We start from the raw sequence: 27,322 nt of genomic DNA, 5'->3' as shown, positions 1-27,322 counted from the left end.
TAATTTAAAGATTAAGACGAAAATATACCCAGAAATGAAAGGATAGTCTGAGAACAACTGTTCCTACTAATAAAAAAGTTTGAAAAAAAAAAAAAAAAACTTGAGATGAACAGAAGAATAATATACGCTCGGAGAAAGAATTTATCGTTTGCTTCATTTAATGTAAGCAGACGATAAATTCTTTCAAAGTGACAAAATGGATTTGTTTTCTATATTTCTCGAAATACATTTCATGCTTTGAATATTAGGGCTAAAAAAAAAAAAAAAAAGGAAGTAGCTTTATCCTTGTTGATATGTAATGCAGTGAGCCGAATAAAAAGGAATAGAAACAATTTTAAGCATTTTTATTCCAATTAAAACTTCTCTCATAGAAAAAATACATATAGAATGATAGAAAGTCAAGTAGAATACAACTTCTATTTGTACATATGAGATTTTTCAAAAGAAAAGATTAGATCTAAAGTTTTAAATAGAATACAATAATACCATTGCATAGTTTGAGATCTCCCCACTTTTAAGATCACTTGAACATTGATAATAAATAAAATCTTGAATAAAGAATAAAATAAGCTTGATTAAAATGAAACATTTTTTTTTGGTAACAAGCAAGCTTTTTCTAAGAACGCAATGAAAAATAAAAAATATCTTAAATGAGAATGAATTAAGAATAATAATAGTAAAAAAAAAAAAAAAAGAAATGATGAACGCATATGATTGGACAAAAATAATTTATACACATAAACGCAAAAATCTATGAAATGATACATAAATATTATAGAGTTGATTGAACATTTAAAAGAATATGTGTAACACTGCCTGAAGAAATTACGAACACCTGCTTGAACATCAAATGAAGCAAGATAAAGAATTTCAATTTGAATGCGTTAATATAACAATGGTAAAGGCAGCGGCCAATGGCGGACCAGAATAGCTATTAGAAACAAGTCGTGACTTCATCGAAAGTCATCTATAATTCTAGGTTTTATAACAGTTGGAAAATCTAAGGATACTTGTACGCATGTGTCATCTAATACCAATATCACGTCTATATGGAATCTCTTAACACTCAGTCGATTATTATTTATATAATATGAATGTCGAAACACAAAAGTGGTTTAATTCGCAAATACTCTTCACAGAATAGAAGTTCATGTTAAGTAACAAAAATTCTTAAAAAACAAAACATAATATCTACAGAGATTCTGAAATAAAATTTTGGAAAGTTTAGTTGCCCATAAAGATTTGCTGTTATATTAGAAGTGATTCCAAACCATTCGAGATAATTACCTTCCCGAATTTAAGAGGATTTAAAATGAAATGACAATTTATTCAAAAGTTCACCTTCCATAACTAACAACTGAATTCTTTAATAGCCGAAGGTGATACTTGAAACTGTATTGAGCTTACTAAAATACAGCGCAATCTCCTCTTACAAGCTATATAAAGCCATCCCTAAAATAAATCAACTAATTCAATTTTTCGAAATGGAAATCGCCATTTTAAAAAAAAGAAAACAAAATAACCCAGTTTTACTAAATACTCTGTCTCTTTACAGAAGTAAAACTAATTTGAACATTTACTAAGATAAAACAAAAGATTTTTATTTTTTACAAATAAATTTATTATCCAGTTTAACCAATAAAATCATTCTTATTCGCAATGAATGCATAAAAAAACTTAAGAAATGTCAAAAGATGTCTGTATATTTTGGCCTAATTTTTTTCATAAGCGATTGCCATTATAGAATATTATTACAGAAAAGCCTTATATAAATATTTCAAGAAAATGTTGTTCATATTAGAGCTTAATTTTGATTAAATGTAATGAAGTAAAACGATTTTCGACACGCCAAAAGTTTAGAACGGTACCAAAGAGCAAAATAAATTGAAAATAAGCCAAGAATCGTCTGCAAAAAAACTCGTTCTGTTTGCTGGCTCTTTGACAAACTGTCTATCATCATAACAAGCAGCAGCATTTGCGTCAGCAAGAAAAAAGTTCAATGTACGTAAAAATTATTTGTATTTGTGTGTGTGCTTCTCCTGTACTTAGAAGGAAAATAATTAAATAAAAAATAATATTTTATTCTTTTTCTTCTTTTCTTTATTTAATTTTTTTTTTACTGATTTATGTAAAATGTTACTATACTTACGCAGTTTAAGATATTTATCTTTATTTCAGTTAATTTGCCAGACTTTTTTCAAGAAGCCAGTAAATATTTCATTTAAAATTAAAATAACGAATTAGAAACAATTTGCTTTTTACTGTTCTTACCCGATCATGCAACACAAAATGAGCAATGAATAATCCACTGAATCCTAATGAAACCATATGAGAACATTTTCGAGCAAATATCTGTTTTTTGAACAAAACTTACAGCTGAAAATTCAGGCTCATGCTACAAATATATTTAATGAACCATAAAAATATTTCAGTTTAAATAACGTTCGCTGATTTAGCAACGCTTTCTCATGCATGTCAATGTTTCTAGATTTAGCAACGCTTTCTCATGCAAGTCAATGTTTCTAAGTAAACATACAAGAATAAATGCATACAAATAAAGGCAGCATTATCCATATTCAGATTTCAATGTAAATTCAACTAATACAACCAAAAAAAAAAAAAAATGTATGCATAACAAAATGGCTAAAATGGAGTTTAAGATATTATTCGTTTTTGATGACCTTGATGCCACTTCGTCCTTCCCAACCCAGACGCGGATTAGCTGAGTCATAGTATATTGCATAATCGATATCACATAGGCATGAAGCATCGAAGAAAATAGCAGCTAAATGAATACCGTAAACTCCATTTTATTTATACCAGAAGTAAAAACAATAAAAAAAAATCTCAACAGGTGTGACATTTAAACAGAAGGAAATGACTGATGATTATTGATCGTACTCTTCCGGTGACAATATTTCGATGGGCACTACAGTCGGCCTGTAGAGAACGAATGTGCTGTAGAAGTAATAACTGAATCCAGCTGCAGTGAATACTGTTATGGCTAGCCAAGCATTGTAGCTCATGATGATTAGCATGAGGAAATAGCCCATGGTGACTTGAATCATATATAAAAATGCATGGATGGTGTGGACTCTTATCCTGGAAAAAAAAAAAAAAAATAAGGACATGTTAACGGAAAATATTAACAAAAATTAAATGATTTTCAAAAACAATTAAGTGAAATTTGATTAAGTGAAGAAGTAAAACAGTGGGCATGGTCTTTCTTAAGTTTTCTCGTATACTTTAATAAATGCACTTGTGTATTATTATCTGCACGCATTTGGCGAATAATAGTGACCAAAGAGTCTATCAGCATGAGACCTTTGCCGATTTCTTTTTTTTTTTGTCGATTTATCGCTGGGATATGGTTAATACACAATGTGTGTTTTATGGATATGTTACTGGAAAATGTTAATGACAATTAAATGATTTTCGAAAATAATAACTTGATTAAGTGAAGAAGTAAACCAATGAAAGTGATCTCCTTGAAACTTTCTCATATTCTCTAATAAATGTACTTGTGTATTATTAACAAAAATTTCATTCCATGCAATCGTATTCTTGGCTAAGATTTAAGAAAAATTTACCACCTTAATGCTTTTCAAGCCTTTTTGCTGGCAGTCAACCCACCTATGTTTTAATATCCCACTTTTTCGGGTAATTAGCCTTTTTTAGCCAAAAAAAATATAGTTTAGTGATTCGATCTAAAGTGTCCTGCTAATTTAATCCTCTATACTTTCATAAATTTCAGAATTGGTTCTTCTCCAACAATTATCATATTTAACTCTACCAAATATGCCTCCTAAAATTCCTCTGCCAAATATAGCATTAATAATTATTTACAATATACATACACAATTCTTCACATAATTATTTCCATTTAAGAATATGCATATTCACAATAAGTACTCTTCCAATATTCCAAACACTTCCAGGTTTTTACAGTATTATATATATTTTCAAATTATTATATTTATTATTCGAGACGAACATACAAATATTTACTTTAAATATTAAATTTATATTATTTTAAATTTATATACAATTTCTCTTGTACTTATTCGAGGTATTAACATGAAAAAAAAATCAATATTCCAAAATCTAAGTATTGCTTGTAGAGATGATAATTTTAAATTAAGAAATAATTCTAAATGATTACCTCTATAAGCAATTAGTATTCTTAGTTTGAATGATAAATAAAACTATAAGACAGATTTAGTGATCTCGATTTCTAAAAAAGTAATGTTATTTTGGACATAATAAACGTAGTGAGTTCAGCTGTACATGGCGGGAAATTTTTCTTCAGCTACACGAGCGTCATCTAGATTCACAAGATTGTACTATAATTTCAATACGAAAAGACTTTTCATTTCAAGTTAATCAAAGACAATTCAACTTTTATTTTTTCATATTCTTATAATTTTGGTGGTTAGTGACGCACTCCAGGTGTTGTTCTTAACACTTAAGGGTTCAGAGTGAAGATATTATTAGATGCACCATGTTTAGCAAAAATTTGAAAGTTCAATAATAAAAAATCATAATTTAAGCAACAGTAATGACATCAAACAGTTTTTCATGATTTTTAATAACCTTAAACAAAAAATATAATTTATAACCGATTTGCACAATTCCACGAGAAATACCTTGAATAGATTTTTTAGAGATTCCAATAGAGTAAAAAAAAAGAAGAAAAAAAAAAAAAGAATTTATCTTACAAATTTTAATAATCTTACATTTACAAAAAATATTACCAAAAATGTACAAAATATGTAATTTTTTTTTTTGCAGTTTTCTTACAGAAATAAAATTCACTAAAATTCACTAATATTGAGTGAATCAGTGTGCATTTTAGATGCAGCCCACATTTTAAAAATACCTCTTTTGAAAAATTTGCTATCCTATAAACATCCTTAAGCACTAATTTCTGATTTGTAACAACTGTATTTATTTATTTAGTAATCAAATACAAAAAATTGAGTTAAAAAAGGATACTAAAATTGTTTACCTCAATATTTATATATTTGATTACCTTAAAAGCAATCAAAGAAGCTTGTAGTTAGCCTACATTTTACTAAGAAATAACTCCCCACTTTTAACTACAGCCAGTCATACCGTTACCACAGAATTAAGTCGTACACACAGAGATTAAGAAATTTCTCCTATGCGAAAAATGTAAATGTTTAAATTCTTTTTTTAAATATAAATAAAATTCAGTATTACTTTTAGTGAATGATTTTTAAATATTTATAATTACAGTTCATCGACCTTTTTTAATAGAAAAATTTGAAAATGCAAATAGCATAATTATATATATAAAAAAAAAGAAGTGTGCAATTTTGGTCCAAATCCTATTTCTGGAAGTTTTAAAAATATTTCACGCACGTTACATAAAATAGACTTAAAAAAAAAAAAAGTGTAATTTTTTTTATCACACCTTTTTATTACCAGTCTCGTATACTCTAATAAACAGTATGTACTTGTATATTATTAACTGCATACCGTTGAACATTTTATATTATTAACCGCTGGCTATCAGCGTGCGATCTTTCACGATTCATTGCTGGGATGTATTTAATACGGAGTTGGATTTTAATGGCACAAAGGCCAAACATGGCCATGCTGCGCCAAGATGTATTTAATATACAATATCATTATTGATTACACATTTGACAAAATGAATATTGATTATATATTTTTAGTTTCTTTTCCCCATTTGATTGAAAACAGAATTTGAAAAAGAACTATAATTAAAGCCGCAAGATCGCATGCCAAATTTCATAAATTTAAGCCATTGTGTTTTTAAGTTATCGTGTTTACAGGTTTATGAAAGTTAAGACTGACAGACAGAAAGTCAATTCATATATGGATTTGGTCCCGAATTTGACACATAACTCCACTTTAGATTTTAAATATCTGTGCTGAATTTCATTCATCTAGCTCTCTTCGTTTTGTGTGTTAACTTATAATTTGGGCAATCGCATAGACCTCTTCAATGGATTTCGCTCAAAATTTGGCACAAATCTACAAATTTGGAGTTCAGACCATACACCAGATTTCACCCTTCTAGCTCAAAAGCATTTTGGAGTTATGTTCAGAAATTTAATTCCAAAAATATGTTTTTTAGACTCAGAGAAGCGCGCCGTCGTCAAGCGTGGAGATTCGTCAAAATTTCGAGTTCGAATGTTTGAAGATTATAATACAGTTTTTTTTATAACTATGTATATAAGAAAGAGAAATAAATAAATACATAAATGAAATTTATGAGACAGTAAAAATTAATACAAGACAGTGTTCACAGAGAGACAGACAAGCATAGGTTCAAAAATGTGTTTTCCAGATTCAAGGAAGTCTGAAATCAGAGAGATTCGTCGAAATCTCGAGATCGAAATTTTTATTGTTTACAATATTTTCTGTTTTTTACATCGCATCTATGAAACTAAAAATGAGAAATCTAGTACATTTTAGAAATTTTCATCGATATCTTTAATCGATTAAACATTAAATTTACAGACGGAAGCATGCTGGCACCAATAATTTGATCGACTAACAACAACTCATTTTATCAAATGATTTCAATTCCTGTTCGCCTTGTCTATCAAAATCAATACGTCACAAGGACAGTCATTCAGCCAATTGATTGAAAGGTGAATACTTCGTTCATGGTTAATTTCATGCTACGATGTCACAAACAAGAAATATAAAAGCAACACTCGGGTCGAAAAAGGGTGAGATTAGAAAAAGAATAAAATCAAAATGTCTGGAAAATGTTGTTATACTTGTCTGCGCAAGAACTAAATGAAATTTCGCATTTAATGAATGACCTTTCGTACATTTGAATGACCTGGAATGTAAATGAAACATATAGTTACTTTTAGAAGATTTCAATTATAGTAACTGTACAGTGTATTTTTCTAAAGACATATGCAATTTAATGAAAATCTACAGCGGCCCGGAACATATGTCCAAATTTGTTAATCACGGAGTCATTTTTTTTTTTCTTAAACAATTATAAATCTTTGAAATAAATCTCCAAGTAAAATTTTGAGTTCAATAACATTTAGAACAATATTAATTGATCTTTAAATTTTATGTTAATTATTATATATTATTTAAATTTTATTATTAGAAATATTTTTTAAGTACAAGGTAATGAATGCATCTTTCTATTGCGAGGCAAAGACGTCAATTTCATATCGATTTTTAAATTAAATATCGATTTCATATCGATTTTTAATTTAAAAATTAATGAGAACGAGGAAAAATTAGAAGGATGAAATAATCTTTAGATTTCTCTTGAACTAAGTTTTCATTTGAAATAACTTCAGTTATGAAAGATGTAATTTTTTTAATACAAATAAGTAAAATGTTTTAGAGCAAACTCCGAAGGGTAAAATCCTAGATGGGCCCACCTCTTGGTGACTTATTTGAAATTTTGCTAAGTTGACTACTAATTGAATATTTGTTATTATTATTTTTCAATTAAAAACGATACTTGAAGGCCAGAAATAATAATAAATGAAATAAAATAAATATAATAAATAAATAATAATAAAAATAAAATAAATAAATAAAATGAAATAAATATAATAATAAATAAAATAAAAAAATGAAAAAAATAAATTTCCGTCTAGGTTGCCACATTGGCGACGTTATCGCCGCTCGTTTGGCGAGAATTCCAAAAGACGCCAAGAGGTGGGCTGTGCTAGGATCCACTCCTCGGAAGTTAAATTATAATTTTTAATTCCCTTTATCGGTCTCTTCAATCAAGAATTGGAAAATTCATTATAACGAAAAATCTCAACTAATAAGCCACTGGAATGCTCTTCCCGAAAATTCATGCTTATTCTCCAATAAAAGTATTATAAAATACCTGCATGAAATTGTGCTCTTTGGACAAAGGCACCGAATGGCACAAGTACACAGACCTCATTTTCAAAGATTCGCACATCAGTTTATATAGTGATAAAAAAATGAATATACATTTTGAATGCCTTTTCTTTGTTCGATTACAACTAAAATTTCATGAAAAAAATCCTACAATATTAGAAGAAATATCATACATCAAATTACATTTACATAAGTTAACGCGCTTAATTATATGCATATGTACAGACAAAGAAATAGCCAAAGTGCTAACAGATTTAATTCATAATTTGATAAGGATCAATACTTTAGATGCTAAATCTGTATACGAAAGTATACACCAATAGACGGTCCACCCTTTGGTTTTAGATGCTAAACTTCTGCACCAAATTTTATTCATCTATCTGTTTACGTTTTGTAGTTACTGTGCTTATTTACATTGGGACAGGCAAACTTTCTGCGAATGGATTTCGTTCAATGTTTGAGAGAAATCTACTAATTTGGTGTAAAGACCAAATGCCAAATTTCATCCACTTAAATCAAAGCGTTTTAGAATTATTGTGTTACCAGACAGATAAAAATATAAACGGATATTTTAAAAAAAATATGTTTTTCGTATTCGAGAAGATTTGAATCGTGGAAATTCGTCGTTTTCAAGTTCTTTTTTTATTACAACTGAGAGGTTTATTTTTTGAAGTTTTAACTTTGTTTATTAAATCCCAGCTTTCAGTTCAGTTATTTTTTAATTCTATTTATAATCATAGGTATGCGAAAGCGTTTATATTCTTTATTGGATGCGAGAACCATTGCGCCAAGTGCAGCCATAAAACACCAGAAACGTTTTCTGGCAGCGGTACAAGAAGATGTTTACATCATTTTCATTTATCTATTTATTTATGATCTTCTAAACGAGAATGTTAACCTCTTATTTGAAGAATCACCAATTAATTGTAAGATAAAAATACTGGGAGTGTTTTTCTTCAACTTTTTCATATATACTACGTAATTTATATGTTATAACGTGAGACAATGAATAATAGTTTCGAAAACTTCTTTAAATGATTTAAACAAAAATCCACTGAAGAATATGTAAAATTGCATTTTTCCATTCAAAATTTATTTCTTCCGTGCTTGGATTTTATAATTTTGATGTTTTTCGATACAATTCGGATACAATTTTCAGAATAAAAGGGAATGTTTTTCGGCGTCTATTCAAAATGTTTATATTCTTAATTAGCCGCCTTAGTTTCGCTGTGATCAATAATAGCTAAAAATTTCAATTAAATCTTTTGAACTTCACGATCACATCGGCAAAATATTTCCTTTTGACAGACATGTAACTGATATTTCTCTTTCATTTTTTAAAAATATTATTTTACAAAGTTTTTTTTTAATTCTAAAGTTTGTTTAATTAACTTTAAAAAGTGCAGCCATTAAAATTTGCCATCTTTATTTGTATCTTCAACGAAATGATAAATAAATATTGGATAAGTAAATTGTAATTTAAATTTGAATAAAAATCCGCGTAGTGAGAAATTTGGAGCAGCGATTTAATTACATTTAATAAAAACATAAGTCTAATTCTTAAATTTAAATGAAGACAAAGAAATTAAAGTTTTTGAAAGCAAACGAAATATATTTTATTGCTGAAGAAATAAGAATACAAACGAAGAACGATTGCTGAACACGTTGGAATTCTGGAAGAATATTGAAAGAAAAATTTTAAAGCAGACGATTAATAATTTGTATCAGGAACAACGATTGATTTAGTTATCTTCATTTTTTTATTATTGAAAAATTAATGACTTAATTAATGAATTCAAATTTTTATTACAATGCAATATTGGCAAACAAAATTTGAAGTATATAAAAATAATAATATTTGCAAAAAAAAAAAAAAAAAATCTTTTCGTGGTTTTTAAAAATTACCTGGTTTAAATAATAGTCACATTATAATTGAAAAACGGTTCGGATGATAAAAAAAATTCTGTGTATTAAAAATTTTATGCAAAAATAGTTTTTATTATTAAAAATATTTGATATGTAAATATTTTAATCCCGATCATATCATTTAATCTAAATACCAAACGATTTCACATTGGAAAGATTTAGAAAGGTAAAAAGAACTCGATTACTTATGAGCTGAGTCCGAGCGTTTTTTTTTTTTTTGCTATTTAGGCAGAAAATATCTTGCATTTCCTAGTAATAACAAAAGCAAACAAATAAGACTTAAATTTTATTTTTGATTTTTAATAACTGAAAACAAAAACTAGAAGACAAGATAGGTAAATAAACAAACGACAACAAGATTTTATGATAAATCTACTTTTTGTCAAATTAACATTTGATAAATATTTTTAAATGTAAATTTCGTTTAAAATATTATTTTATCTCTCCTTTCTTAACGGATGATTATATCCTAAAAATTAAGAATACCGAATGAATAAATTAGCAATAATATTAGAATTCTTAATAAAATCGAATTTTTTCTCCAGATAGATGGTACTTTTCTCTCTTTCAAATCAAGGAAACTTGCATATCAGAAAAAAAGAATATACTTTTTTTATAGATATAATTTGTCAGATTTTTTAGTTCAAATTTCAATTTTTTCTTTCATTGTCCTTTCATTACATGCGACTGACAACTTCATGTTGAAAAAACGAGTACAATATCTGAAGGAAAACTTTCGTAACAGCGTCTTGAAAAGGTGAAATAATGAACCTGTAAGAGTATGCACACGCTGTGCACGTGACTTCGAAATCCTTGCGACACGAAATGCAACCTAAGAAACACCTAAGGCACTGAATGAGAAAATTATCGTATATTGGCTAACTTCGTTTCCAGTCTTGTTTCAAACAATATGTAATTTTTGTCAGCTTGGCAAATGAGGAAATATTTTCAGAATGGAACGAAATTTCAGAAAAGGAATTAAAAAATATTACTGAATAAAATTCAATTTCAAAAATATTAGCGAATAAAATTCAACTGTAAACGAAAATTATATGAATATTTTAAGACTTATATTTGAGTAATAATTTCGCATGCAATAGATTGACGTTTTATTCCAATTTTTAAAACTTTAGTGCTGTGTTTCTTTTCTTTTTCAATAGTTAAAGGAATATTACAAGAAATTATATATTGGCCAATGCCAGACTTACTAAATGGAATTTAAAATTACAAATCTTCTATATGACAGTATAAAAAATATTGAATTTCTCGTTTAACACTCTGATTGTTGATTAATTGTTAAATGAATTTAACAATAAATCCACCAATGAGTACAGAATCACTATCAATGTGCATGAAAAAAATATACCGAATACAACACTTTTCTCAAAATTTAAAGAAATAATATCTCCAAAATATTATTTTTATTATCTTCCGTTTCTGAGCAATTTTGATTTCCGATAGACAATCGGCTGAAATAAAAATCGAATTCCTACTCGAATTTATTATTTCACCAGCCGCTTTTAACAAATTAATTGGTTCGTCGAATTTTCAATTCGTGGTTCTGGTGGCTTCTTCATCAAATTATTTTTATGCTTCAAATTCTGATAGGTATATAATTGATACTATTTTAAAAGCCTTACTGTCTTTCTGTTCAGTTTACTATGCATTTCCCTTATTTTCTATCAGTCCTGAAATTCGTGAAAAGTGGATACACTCTATTTCTAACTTTTTAACAATATAATCTAATTTTTAATCCAAAACAATGTAAAATGCCTTCATATTAATAGCATTTAAATCTTTTACATATTTTTCTCATAACTAAGCAAATATATAATTCGTTTTCCTGAAATCTGCTCCGCTAATAATGATTTGTAGAAACAGAAGTTTATTTCATCATTTTGATTAAAAAAAATGTCTACAACTTTAATTGCGACTTTTATCAATAACTTTGGTGAGCTTCCAGAATTCTTACTATTATTTTACAAGAATAAAAAAAATTCTTGTTGTAAAATAATATTTAAATTAATTTTAAAAACTGATAAAAAATTTAAAAAAATCAATGTTTATTGAATTTTAAGAATATGTAAAGATTATTTTTATACTAAGATATTTTTGGGTATTATTTTTATACTATAACACACACACACACACACACACACACACACACACACACACACACACACACACACACACACACACACACACACACACACAGGATAAGACAGTAATTCTATTTGTTCCCAATCTCACGATCAATTTAAAAAAAATTAACGGTTAATTTCCAGTTGAGGAAAAAAGCAATTTTTCTGACATAAGCTTTAAGAATACTTTTCCTTGCGAATTCAACAACTGGAACAATTCGGATATTTTCTCTCTGGAAGAATAGTGTTCTTTTTTTCTTCCTTCAGTGTAGCGGAAATATTTTTCGATTTTAATGGCTAGGTGATAAGGAAAACAAGTACAACGCACTTATATCTGATCTATTTTTATGCAATCCTGATTATTCAATTTCTGCAATTTAAGATCAATGTTCGTTTTTTGATAAAGAAGTGCTTGAGTTTGAATTTTAAACTGAATATCCGGCAAGTCTGATCTGAAACTTTAATAAATGAAATATTTTTTTAAAAAAAGATATCAGCAAATATTTAAGAATTTTGGACTTGGTATAAAGTTTTAAAATATCAAAAGAGAAGACCTGAGGGAAGAAAAAAAACTTTTCCTTATGGAAAAGAAAACTGTCCCTCAAAATTTTTAAAATAATAATAATAATAATAATAAAAAAGATACAGAAAATAGAGCAATTTAAAACTTATTCGGTGCTGAAATCAGATGGTTCTCTTTTAATTCTGGTAGACAACACCAGCGAATTACCCCCGTGCTTTCAAAAAACGTAATGATGTGAATAAGAAACGGAATTGTTCGTGTGTCTGCAATTCTATAAAACTTACAACTATGGAATTTATCACACAAGTAATTGTCATAGTGACTCAATGAAAATCGAAGTATTAATTTATAATAGAATTTTTTTTAATTATTATTTTATGTACTACTGGATGATTTTTCGCAAGTATTTATCCATAATATACCGTTTCTAATGGCTATGGGGGAGACTACACAATATTGAACAGATAAAACAATGTTATTCTAAAGAAATTTGCTTTGTATTTCTGATATAATTTACTAAAAATTAAGAAATTTTTAAAAATCAATCACTTTTTGTCGAAAAGTTATATTAAAGTCCCGCTTTAAAGCAACACTATTTGGGATAGACCTCATAATTTCGAAACGTGGTCAGATGACGAGGACGATACTTGAGCTGCCACTCCCCCTCCCTAAACTTTCACACCACACCAACGGAAGAACGTTTCGCTCCGATAGATTTAACGTGCACCAGACCCACTTGCATGACGATTCTTCGGTGGAATCGGGTCTCGAACTTGAAACCCTCCGGTTCAGAAGCCGAGGATTTGCCACCAAGCCACAGCAGCCCGAAAAATATTAAGAGTTGGAGCTAAAATTTCGTATATCTCGATATAATAATTCCATTACCTATTCTAAATGTTTTGAGATCATTAGACGAGCATTTTTCTTTAATTTAAAACATAAATGATCAAAATATCTTTATTTGTTGATTTTTAATTACTTGTTTCCCTAATGAGTTCAAAGATTTCCGTAGTGGATTTGCAAATGATTATTAATTTTACTTCTTCACCGATTTGGGAAAAAGCCAAATTGGGAATCAAATGTAAAAAAAAATATAAAAACCAGTATAGATAAGTTTGATTTGCTGAATTAAACAGATTGATGATGTCATATTCAGGATGCATAAGACTCAAATGCAAAAGAAAATTCTATTGAACCCGGATTTTATATTATGACAGATCCACTTCAAGATGGAAAATCGTAAATTGAAATCCGTCTTACCTTAAGATGTTACATGCATATTTATTATTAATCATTCTTACAATTTTTTCCCCCGCGCATATCCTAGTTGTGGGAAAACAAATCAAAAACAATGTAGAATCAATTCGACATTCATCATATCACTGATGTATTCAATAAGAATTCAAATTCTTTAAGAAGATGCCATTTTCAACATGCACACGTAGCACTAACAATATCATAGTAACTATCACTAATATTTAAATTATAAGGAATTAATGTAATGTGTAAAATTCCTCTCGGCAATCTGGAAAGCAAAGGTAGATTCCTTTTCACTTAAGTTACTGTTTTAAAATTCCTTTCAGACGTTAGACAAAAACCAATGGGAATGGTCTTCCAGTAATATTTTCGCATACCCTCCAATTAATTTCATACCCTCCTTCTGCCGGTATAAAATTTTGGACCTTGGATAAGACCGCGAGTACATTGAACGGCGTTCACTAACGTCCTGCAAAGTAGTTACAAACTACAGATTTAGTGATAGTTACAAAGTACAAATCTTTGGCAGGAACCTATCATTTCTATTTAATCCTTTTTGAAAATACGCGTTTTAGTCAAAACTGTGGCGAATTGTAATGAGATGCGCGAGGATAGAACCTGGGACCTTGTGGTTCGCAGCCCAGTAACATGACCATAATACAAAAGCAATTGCTCGGGTAGCATAGTTGTTAACTGGCTTATAAGCTTTCACCACAAATCTTTGCAGATCAGTTAACATCAGAATTTTACACGGAACAACAATTGTAGTCATATGATACCATAGCGAATTTCGTTGATTTCAGCCATTGCGTTTATAAATTATCGCGTTAACATGCATGAGAAAGTACGGACGGACAGCTGGGCAACCGCTTGACAGACATGGTTCAAAGTATAATATGAATCTCTGAAATTCGTTATGTTGACTACAATCCGTGTCAAATTTTGGGGTGGATCGGTCTGCATAAAAGGCGTCAAAATAAATAAAGTAAGAATGCTAGATTCATGCCCAAAATCTGTACTTTGTAATTATCATCAGATCTGTAATTTTTAACTACTCTGCATGACGTTGTTGAATGCTATGCAAAGAATTCGCGGCCTTATCCAAGGTCCACCATTTTATGCAGAGACGGGGAGGAGGGTATGCCTAAATGAGCATTCGCACTTGTTTTTGTCTAATGATTGAAATGAATGTGGAAATACTAAGACGAAAAGAAATCTGCCTTTGCTTTCCATTTTGCCGAGAGGACAATAAGCAGAATAACAGAAATATGCATCCTTTGAAGCGTGCAAAGTGAGATATGAATGTTTTAAAAAAGCTTACAGGGTATTGTACTAAATCTTCATGCTTCTAAGTTTGTTGACTCATGTTTGAGCGGATCTTTTTACTTTCCCGTTTAGAAAGTATGCAAAGAAAAATACACTGTAATCATCAAAAACTTCGAACTGATGATTTTGACAAAATGGCACGTTTTAGACACCTGGAAACATATTTTTGGATCTATGTCTGTGAATACGATAACTAAACAAACGCTTTGGACTAGATGGATGAAATTTAGCATGTCGTCTTTACAACAGATTTGTTGATATCAATCAAATATTGAACGAAATCCATTCTGATAAAACTTGTCTGTCTGAATGTGAATGAACATAATAGTTATAAAAGGTAAAGAACTAGATACATACAAATACGTACACATGTTTTAGTATTTATAATTAGATCCTTATCAATTTTGGATCCAAATCCGTCAAGCGATAGATCACTTATCGATCAACTCCTTAACAGATTAATTACTGCATGCATATATATATACATGATAATTAAAAAATTCAACAACTTAGTTAACAGAAATTCTGTTCTCAATTTCAGCATCTAAAGTGTAGATTTTTAAACCAAAATTTTCAGTCAAATTTGCCAAACAGTTGACCTTTGCCTATCAGTACTTTCGCATGCTTTAAAAGCAATAATTCAAAAACGAAATGGCTTAAATAAATAAAATGTGGCATGTGATCTTGTAATTACAATTGAGTTTTATGACAAAGTTTGTTTTCAATCGAAAAGAGGTATTCTTCCGAAGAAAAGGCATTCAAAATACATAAGCAATTTTCTGATGCTTGTGTATTAACCACATGCCAGTGATTTATTGCCCCCCTTTCCCTAAAAAAAATCGACAACGATCGCCCTTTATATTTAGTAAAAACGCTAAATTCATGAAAAAGATTGATATTTGGTAATAACTGTTCACCGATATCATGCATATTACTCTCCAATATCATGCAAAATATAGCTTTTTTTTACTATATTACGAAAAACATATCGCTCATGTAAAATGCCGCGGTGGCAGGGTGGTAAGATCTCGGTCTCGGAGGGTTCCAAAATTCGAGCAGCGATTCCACCGAAAAATCGTCGTGTAAGCGGGTCTGTCGCACGTTAAATCCGTCGGGGCCAAATGTCCAGCTGATGTGGTGCAAAAGTTTGGAGTAGGGGAATGTCAGCTCAGATATCGTCCTCGTCATTTGATCGAAGTTCAAAATTACGAAGTTCGTCCCAAAATAGCTCCATTATTGCTTTAAACAGATACGCTAATATAACTAAAGTCACATGTGGGGTTATGAAAATAAAATTCCAAGCATTTGTGGCATTCATGGTTTTGCCCTAAACTCAGAATTTTACGCTAGGAGAGGGCAATAACAAATTCGGAACATAAAAGGATTTTATACTTTTTACAAGTAATTATAGAAATGAATAAAATTTAATGAAAATTAAGAGTGCAAGAATTATTACTGTACTGTTTATGGTCGAAGATCTCACAAAGCAACTAAAAGAACAACAACAACAACAAAAAAAAGAAGAAAATTATTTATTGCGGTTTAGATTTCGGTGACATTTATCATGTCATGAGCAATGCCGTATGGGTTCTGCTAGTATTAAAATATTTCTACAATCAGTATTTGAAGTAAACTTGTAAATGTAAATATATCTATGCTTATAAAACTGTCGATTATTTCACAAAAATAATCAGCAAATAGTGGAGAAATTTTCATATGTCAAAATAGGAAGTTATTTCTTGTTAAATAAAAAGTAACAATAATATTGTCGAAAGCATTTTCATTCTGAACTGTTTTTCTTCAACTACGTTTAATACAGCCTGAAGAAAAGATTTCTGTTTCCCTTTAAAAGTATTAATTGCTCCCATTTTTATTGTTAATATTCAACTGATTTTCCTTGTTAAAGCCAGATAATCCCGGCTCCCAAAAAGCGGCTAAAAGTGTTCTTGATTTCTGGATAAAGATGTATTTGAATTTACCGTAAGTGCACAACTAAGATTTATATTCAAAACTGCATACTCGTTCAGTTGCCATGGTCTGGTTAAATCGTCTGCAAAAACTGAGCTTCCTTTTTTGGAAGAAAATTTCTTTCGTTAATGAATTCAGCCTTTTATACTTCCTCGTACACGTAGTATATTAGAATTCGACATTTTGACGCATCACCACGTTTTAGCTATCTCCGAGTTTTAAAAACACGTTAAAAAAAAAAAAAAACGTTTGTCCGTTTGTGAGAAAGTGAACTCAAAAAGGCATTGAGCTAGACATATACGGTGTAGTGAATAGCTAATAATCCAGTTAACAGCTACGCTGCACGAGCAATTGTTCGTTGTTAACTGGGTTATAAGCTATTCACCATAGACTATCACGTCCGTGTCACCAATGTGGTGGATTGGGATGGGCGAGGATAGAACCTGGGACCTTGTGGTTCGCAGTCCAGCAACATGACCATGATACAAAAGCAACTGCTCAGGTAGCGTAGTTGTTAACTGGCTTATAAGCTATTCACTACAACGGTCTTTACACCAGCTTGGCAGATTTACAATAAAATTTTGAGTCAAATCTGTTCAGAAGAAGTCCGTCGATTGTGTTGTTCGAATATAAGTTAGCCCGATAATTACAAAACGAAGAGAGCTAAACAGATAAAATTCCGTATACATATTTAATACCTATAGTGTAGACACCTGTCACTTTTTAAGCCAAATCCAAAACGGGTTGACTGTCTGTAGGTCTGTACTTTCAGAAATATATAACCGCGATAATTCAAAAACGCAATGACTTAAATATATTAAATTAGGTATGGAATTTTGTGACTACAAGAATAGCTCTTTGTGCCAAATTTTTATTTCAATCGGTGGAGAAAAAACGCATGCCTGGGAATAATAGCCAAATAACTCGCCAAGCATGACACGACAGATCCAGCAAAAAATGCTAAACTCATGCCAAAAGTTAATATTTCGTAACTATCGTACGCCAGTGCCATGCAAGGCGTTCTCTGGATTGACACATTTATAAGGATCATACGAGAAAGTTTTGGAGAGACCATTCCCGCTGGTTAAAAATTTGTTTTAATATTTCTGAGATTTTAGTTTATTCGATCACTAGAGATAGAACAAATATGATAAAATGAAATTACTTTATTGTGTGGTTCTATCTCATCAAAATATAAACTAACGGGCGATCTAGAAGAGAATTTCTTAAGCTTTGGACACAACACCAAATGAAATCACAATAACTTGGAAGTAGCATGTTTTTATTTTTCTTCAATTTTAACAAACAATAATATTAATTTAGAAAGGCATCTTCAAGTGAATTACTTCATGAAATATACATATTTAGCAAATTATTATAATTAATATTTCATTTTAGTATTTTTATTTCATGATATATAGATTTTGATCGGGATTTTTTTCTTTCATAGTTCATTATCGCGAAATATATTTATAAATCTGAAAAGGGAAAGCAAAAAAATTTCAATGAGCCGGAAAAAACTTTTAAAGCAACTGAAATAAGTAGAAAACTTTTCAGAGGACGGTATATTAGAAGTATGATGTTTGCAGAAGACAAGTACATAGTCCTATTGGCAAAAAAAAGAATTTCTGGTTGCTTGCAAGACAACGGATATCCCGAAAAAAATGTAGTTAAGACTTTTGGGAGAAGATAGAGTATATGCACAGATATGTTGAACATATCCCGTTTTCCAGGCGGTACCACAACTCCCACTTGCAAAAGTGTAGTAAGCATCATGAAGTGATTCAAGTAAGTAATTGTCCTTGAGTAATATTGTCAAATTAAGGTAGGTGGTGTCAAATGATCTGGCATGAGTATGACATTATTTATCGTCCACAAAATATCCAGTAGAAAGTTTCGCATCCTACATGCAATATATAAGTATAAGCCAGTATTATGATCAAAGGCAGTATGTCCCTACATATGATTGTAACTGGTCTTTGATCGACCAATGATACATTGCTGAAATTCTAAAGCTTTATATTTGCCATTTTCATGGTGCTGTCTACTACAAACTTGTTTTGACGGGCAACAACAAATCATGCCATCGAACATCATTTTTTTTTTTTTAAGATTGTCTACAGAGTTAGGATATTCAGCATCTAATTCGAACAGCATGTTTTTCAAATTTAAACTATATTAAAACTATTTATGATGATTTGAGAATCTGTCTCACTAGTCGAAAATATCATCGTGTTTCATAATCTTCAATCATCTTACTCATGATTGAAGGTGTTCTTGTTGGAACACCTTCATTCGCGCAACAATGTATATGTGGAATAGATTGCTTCAACAGCTGCAGGATAATGCGGTAATACGATAAAAAGCTGTGGACTAATCTTATGCTGAAATCTCGCTCATTACTTTTTTCTATTTCTCTGTACACAACATGAAATGAACACTTTTCACCATTCAGATATTTCAAAACCTTCTATAATCGACAGAATAATAAATTATCTTTATACTAAATTCCGAATAGCACGATAATATACTTTATCCTACTTGGCTTCTACTCCTAATTAACGTTATATAACATTGCAATTTGTGATCTGTCCTTAGCAACGTTTGTAACAGGACCAGATAATTTCATTGGCATGAGTCGTTGCAGTTTCGAGTTCACATACTTGCAAATATACAAACTGAGGAAGGGCCAACTCTTCAACGTACTGGATCAAAATGTAATGATAAAATTTCAAAGTTTAGTTTCCTCTATCTAATTTAGTTAACGAGTTAACATGCCAGGCAGACGAAAGGACAGACAATTTCCATACAACGTCCCAACATAGACAGATATCTGCAAATATGGTGAAAAGACCACGTACCAAGTTTCTGGCAAGTAGTCATTATGTGCTTTCTTTAATTATCGTGTCCACAGATCAACTTATCTTTTTAAAGTGTTCTTCGGACTCGGGGAATGTCTTAAAGCAGAAGATTTATAAAAATCTCGAGGTCGAAATTTTGGAGGATTATAATACTTTTTCATTCTGTACTTTGAATACAAAAAAAGTGAAAACTGCAATTTTCTGGCATTACGCAGAAGATCATAGATTTGAGGACGAAATAAATAAGAGGTAGAAAAGTCCTTGAATGCTGGTTGGGACTATTTTTAAATTCTAATAAATACTGTGAGAAAATGCATGAAATATGATGGTTTTAAATTAAAAATCTTGATTCCTTATGGTAGGGTAGCGGTAGCAAATATTGCTTTTGGTATACGGCTAAGTCTTATACCAAGAGATTATATATATTATCAGGGGTGTTTGTGGGAGCCCAAAAAATCCCCTGAAACTTTTACAGACTTACTACCGGCATTTTGGAGTTTCGAGAAGGGGGGAGGGAAGAAATGAAAAATTACAATTATGAAGTATTGAATGACCTAATTATAAAAGTTCAATGAATTACTTTTTTTGCAAAATTAATAACCATAAACTTTCAAACATATAAACTACTACATTTTATGCAAATATTTTAAATTACCTGAATTAATTCTTTTAAAAAAATTATCTAATTTCTGCTGCTTTTTTTTATTTTCTGATGTTTGTGGGCTTGTCTTTCTTTTGTGGTGAATTTCATAATTGCAGGAAGGTTGACTTTTATTTTCCTCATTTACAGTTGAAGAAATTTCCTCGAGAACTGCACATGCAGAGGTAGAAGCAGTTTGCTTTTCTGCTAATGTAGAAGCTTTTTCAGAGACTTTTATAGGTGACTCATCTGAAATACATGTTTTTAAGTCCTCTTGATATGTTTTCCAACTTCTGTTCATATTCAGTAAGAGATCTTTGTGAATTGGATCAGTCATTGGATTTTTTGAGCCATATTTTTCACATGAGGTTTCTTTAGAAGCCATTAAATCATATTTAATAGTCTGCACTGCATCTAGGGAATCAATCTTAAGAGAGGTTCTATAGTCAGTGACAAGAGTATCCATTAAGTTGAATGCACTTTCCACTAATGGGCCATGGAAGCAGCTAAGGCAGGCTTTGACCAATTTAGCCAATGTAGGATACTTATAATCATTTGTGAAATCATCTTTTAAATTAAAAACTTTAGACCAATATTCATCAATTGTACACTTGACTTGATTTCCACTTTCATCAGATGTGTAGAGCATTTCTTTGGTGATATCAATATCACTCTGGTGTAACCTTATTTCAGCTTCTACTTTTGACTTTTCATTATCACTAAAAATATGGGACATAAAAGATGATAATTTTTCAAAAGCTAATATTGTACTGGTTTTACCTCTTAGCTCTGGATCTAATGCTGTAAAACTAATTAGATATGAATTTTTAAGGGGTAATTTCTGTTTCATATGCTGAAATTTCAAAGTGAAATTCTCTTGCGTACATAAATAAAAAAATATTTCAATAAGCGAAACGAAAAATTTACACGTGCATCAATAAATGAAACGAAAATTTTACACAGCGGAGAAAAAAAAAGTTGCGAAGCGATCAATGACAAATAGCTAATACGGCGAAAAATCCCCCTTCTCTACTTATTGGCGCCACGCCAGGAGAGATAAGACCTTTGAACCCAGAGTCACGTGATCGCACATCTGGTCGAACGAAGTCTCTCCCTTTTTTTTCTGCCGCGGCTACTTGCCGAAAAGAATCCAGAAGAGAATGTCCGAGAACCGGGGGAATGAGTCATAACTCGCCATAAGGAAAGAACAAAAAAGAAGTTTTCCCCCCCTTTTCACGCATTATCACTGCCTTTGGAGAAAGAAAGGAAAAGCTTTCACCACACACACTGACCTTGCGTTTTCTGCTTTCAAAGCAAACAAAATTACCCAGATCAAAATAAATAATTCATTATTATTCCTACTTCCTTTTGAACGACGATCCCCGGAATTTCCGGGTATCGAAGTTCAAAATCCCCGGAATTCCGGGGTTTCCCCGGAGCACAAACACCCCTGTATTATACAAACTGCAGAAAAAACAAGATTCAAATAGTCATAACATTTTTTCTAACTATAATTTCATATTTTTGCAATTATTTTTAAAAAAATAAAACAGCATTTTCCTCCAAAAATAGCCTAGTGTAAACAAGCACGAGAAATAAACAAATAAAAATAATAAAACAACAAAGAACATATTCTTCCGGGTTAAAGACCAACTTTGATATTCATCAACAGTTACTGAACCATGACCTTGACCTACGAAGTTAATATATTCACCACACCTCCTTGATAAACACATCTTTATGAAAAGTCAAAGATCATCCAATGGATCAATGGTTCCTGAGGGCGCGGATAGATGCTAAAATATTCATTTGGTGATTCATCTTGTAGAACATCGCGTTTTTCACACTTCAGAGAACACTACGGACATGTTAACGCGGAAGAATGACAATATACGAAAACATAACAACAGAAATCGATTCGCGGCACGCAAGATACTCGAGTACGTGCTTATGGATGGCATACAACATGAAAAACATTTGAAATCGGAAATTGTTTGAAAAGGAACAGACAGTACATGAGAAACAGGAGAATTTTTTTTTAAAAAATATCACGTTAACAGATATTAATATTGAAAAAAATGCCGAGTATTGCAGTCCAACCATGGAAAAAATCACCTTGAGACGTTTAAGCATTTTGTATGTTCTATTCTATGTTGTATTAAAATATGAAATTTAAAAATATATTTCAATGAAATCTCAAATACAATTTAAAAGAATAATCGATGATCAAATCAGAAGCAAATAATAGTTAAAATGAATATAAATGTATTTGAAAAAGTTCATAGAATTTAATCATGATTTTTTGCAGTGATTCTTTTTAAGATGGAAGATATTCTACAATTGCAAAATTACAAGCATTTTCAAAGAAAAAGCTTTTTATTTAAGAATTATATTTTATAAAATTATCATCCTTGTATTTTACCACGTAAACTTATATTAAATAATTTAATTTTTTGTAGCATATCTCACAACTGAATTATGTAACTAAGCATTTTACAAGATAAATTGGTACATTAGAATTTTTATTATTTAGAATTAAATTAGATTACATAATTTTAAAAAATAAGATGCATGAGTCACAATAAAATGATTTAAATTTAAATAAAAAGACTTTGAAAGATTATTAAAATTTAATTTCACAAATCTAAAACAGCTATTTTATCAGCATTCAATTTTACACTTAAGAAGTAAAATTTGTTTTTGTTCAAGTGTTTTGGATCCTAGAGGTTAAAAGAAACCTATTTTAATAAAAATTTATAATATCCTAAGCTCCAAAAATGGACTAAAAACACTTAAAGGTTCAAAAGACTGTGTTAATTATTAGGTCAAACAAAAAATAACAATTAAAACTTTCAATTTAATTGCCACACCTTGAGATAGTAAGGACTTGTGAAATCGAAAAGAACAATGTGCAGATAACAAAATCCATATCTTTGCAAACTTACTGGTATTTCAACAGATGATATGTTGTCATACTTAAAAAGAAACCTACTTTAAACAGAAGTATGGAAGCAAAACTGATTATGAAATACTGATAAAAGTAAGCTTGATTTACAGGGAGAAATGACAAGGTATCTCTAAATAATAAGAGGGATTTGGCACTGGGGACAAAGCTTATACAATCATTAGCTAGCTAACCATGTTTAAAATTTGAAACCATGTTAGATTTAGAATTTGAGTTCCTTCAAAAATTCACTTAATGTAACTCATAAATTAATTATTTAATTTGATACAATTACATTTGATGCAATTAATTTACACAGTAAAAAAAATAATTACAAAAAAACAAACACAAACAATGGATACTGCAACACACACACACAGAGAGAGAGAGATTGGGATTAAGAGCCCAGGTGGGATGGAGCATATAATTATTGTACATACAGAAATTTGGGTTGCAGAAAAATTTCTTTCATGAAGGAACATCCATTTTGGTTCTAAGTGAAAAGTGATGGAAAAAAATAAGAAGCTCTGTACTTAAACTTATGTTAAATTGCTACTTATCGCTTTTAATAACTCACTAATTAATTATCATCTTTAATAATTCAATTATTATTTATCACATTTAATAATTCAATTGTTATTTATTTAATTTATAAAAATTTAATAATTATTCATTACTTTTAATAATTAAAAAAAGTGGCAGACCATGTGGATATTTCAGAAAAAGAATATTCATGCACTTAAAAGATTTTCTTTCAATTAGCCTATTATGAAACATCTGTTATTAACATTTATCAATATAACTATGATATGCAAATTATAATTATATTTCTATGAAACAAAAAAATTTAAAATGCAATTTTAGCTCACAATATGGAATTTTTATTAATTTAAACAAGCAAATGAGAGCAACTAAACATATAATTTATTTAATATTAGATTTTTAATCATTTTTCTATAAAATTATTAGGATGCACAAATATTTACTTTTATCATGATTTTATTTGAAGTTACACATGTTCTATTAAGAGAATACACATGGACTATTTAAGAGCCATTGTTAGGTTATAAAGATGATATTTAAGAGCCTTTGTTAGGTTATAAAGATGATATTTAAGAGCCATTGTTAGGTTATAAAGATGATATTTAAGAGCCATTGTTAGGTTATAAAGATGATATTTAAGAGTCATTGTTAGGTTATAAAGATGATATTTAAGAGCCATTGTTAGGATATAAAGATGATATTTAAGTAGCACCCCTTTTTCTTTTTTTCTCAAACTTCTATATCCTATTCCTTTTCCGATTTAACAGGTATTGCATAAGAGATTTGTTGCAGCATATTTTTCATGACAAAATTAACACAATTTAATATTTGTCAGAATTGAGAAGTAAAAATAATAAAAATGGATTTTAAGAATATACACTTTTACATGATATTATGACCTACCTGTTCCAGTTTTGTTGAGATTCTTTTATTTCCACCAACATGGAACGTTCAGAATGACTTTCGTTCATATAATGAAAATCCCGACTAGTTTTTCCAAGGGAGGAAACAAGTTTCTGGCGAAGAGTCTTAATAGTTTCATACATGAAAGTAAATATAGCAACTGATATACATAATCCAACCATACCTGTAAGTTATAAAAAATTTACTAAGCTAGAAAACATGTGTTGTTATACATTCAAGATTTTAAGTAAAACCTTTAATTTTAATTTTAAAAATTAATTTTTCAAATATAAAGCACAAATGAAAGCAGTTTAATGAAAGTAAAGTACACCTTTGTATAAGCATGCAATAATTTAAATTTTTCATAAATGGATGATACACATTCTTATTGTATTTTTTAATGATGGAAACTCATTAATCTTCTATTTTACCCCATATGAATTAATGTTGAAATTTATAAAAGTTGTTTAAGTTAGTTAGAATAGAGTCTTATTTTGAGGATTCATGAGATACATTTTGGAATGAGCTTTGCAACTTTGACTCATTGTTAGGTGATAAGAAAGGCATTTTCCTTTCAGAATTTCCACAGCAATTTCATCAATATGAGAATGCTTCACTTATAGTACGAGATTTAGGTACTTACATATTAACGCCACCGCAGCTACAGATTTGGTGGTTTTTAAGTGCCGCCAATCACTTTCAAAATTCAACACCAACGGATTCCTCTTTATTGGTGCATTAGTGCAAAAACCACCAAATCTGTAGCTGCGGTGGCATTAATACGTAAGTACCAAGATTTAGAATATATCAAACCCTCATCAGAAAGAAAAAAAAATTTTAAAAAAACTACGAAACCACTCCTATTTTTTTATAGCAATAGGTCCTGAATCCCCAATTTTCCTATTTCAAAGCTGGAATCTCTTCATCAAGCTACCACAAATCATTTCATAAAATCAAATATTTCAGAGTATTATTACAATTTCAATAAAATTCAAAGAAACATTTTTTATATGAATAAGTTTTAAGATGTTCATAATTTTAGGACAAACTTATTTTAGTTTGGCAAATAATAATAATAAAGCAAAAACATTTTGATGGTTTCCTGATAAAGGTTTAATAAAAAAGTACAGATGCATTTTCTTTAAACTATGATTTTTGTGTTTACTATGAAATTAATAAGCTAATTTAATATGCATATATATATATATATATATATATATATATATATATATATATATGAAACTGAAGACAGCAATACGAGAAATGCACACTAAAATAAAAATAATTCTGTACAGCAATTCAAGTATTAACATGTACCTATTTAATATTTTTTCACAGAAACTGTCTTCCTCTTTCATATGCATTGTATCATAAACAAGAAGAAAAAGTAGGAACACAACATTTAAAAAGAATCAAGTTTATAACAAATATAAAATATTTCAATAATTCCCACAAGTATTAGAGAATGAAAAAAAAAAAAATTTTTTTTTGTTATAAATTTAAAACAAAAACTTTTAACAATATTGATGATTTTTTATATAGTCAATTCACCATCTAACTGAGTATCACAAGGTAGAATATTTCTATCAGAATTGAATGTTCTTATTACATACAATTTAGTCACTTTACTATGACATGATATAAAATTATTGAATTCATTAATAAGAAACATTTTCTCATCTCAGTTATTTATTAAGGCTTTTGATATTATTATCATCTTCAGAATACATGATAATTATTAACATTGTTCTGAATAATATTAAATTGAAATATAAGTACATGATTTTAAAATAAATTACTGGTTTTCATGCAATTTCCAAAAATTCATTCTAAAGAAAACAATAAATATTTCAATAAAATAGATTATGATTAGAAGTCATAAACACAGCGCTCCTCCTTGTATATACAGTGATAAGTGAAGTACTACTTACCAACACCGGATTTAATAGTTAGACCTTTAAACAATAAATCTTCTACTTCAAAGCCAAATTCCAAATATGATTTATGCATCTGTAATTGATAAATTTCAAAATAAAAGAGTTGTCAAAATTCTTATATATTAAATAATTATTTTAATAACAATAACATATAAAAATAACAATGGCTTACCTTGATGGCAATTAATAGATACAACTAAATTAATTGAATAAGTATTTATTTTAAGTGACACCAGACCACATATATAGTAAGATAAACAGAAACGTGCTTTAAAGCTTAAACATTTCACATTGATCCATGCAACTTAGTGATTTTATTAAACTTTTAGAAGAACTGAGAAATTACGTTTCATGCTCTGATTCCGTTGAACGGAGATCAGCCGTCGGCAGGTGGTACAACAAATGACAACAAACAGCTGGGAAATCATTCCAGACGCAATGTTTATAACGTATTGAAAAGTGA

The 27,322-nt window shown here is 29.6% G+C and overlaps 1 protein-coding gene across 1 annotated transcript; it reads right to left on the bottom strand.

Annotated features, from left to right (window-relative positions):
- Positions 1-374: 374 nt before the first annotated feature.
- LOC129972650 (high affinity copper uptake protein 1-like) lies at positions 375-27,300 on the bottom strand. Its single transcript, XM_056086862.1, has 4 exons — positions 27,032-27,300; positions 26,854-26,932; positions 24,923-25,106; positions 375-3,102 (listed from the first exon to the last, which is right to left on the bottom strand). Exons 2-4 carry the CDS (start codon positions 26,930-26,932, stop codon positions 2,889-2,891), a joined length of 477 nt encoding a protein of 158 aa, XP_055942837.1. The 5' UTR covers positions 27,032-27,300; the 3' UTR covers positions 375-2,888.
- Positions 27,301-27,322: the final 22 nt, after the last annotated feature.

Source organism: Argiope bruennichi, chromosome 6 (genome assembly GCF_947563725.1).
Source record: "Argiope bruennichi chromosome 6, qqArgBrue1.1, whole genome shotgun sequence".
NCBI lineage: Eukaryota > Metazoa > Arthropoda > Arachnida > Araneae > Araneidae > Argiope > Argiope bruennichi.
The sequence above is the reverse complement of the archived record's forward strand: the minus strand, read 5'-3'. Positions and strand labels throughout refer to the sequence as shown.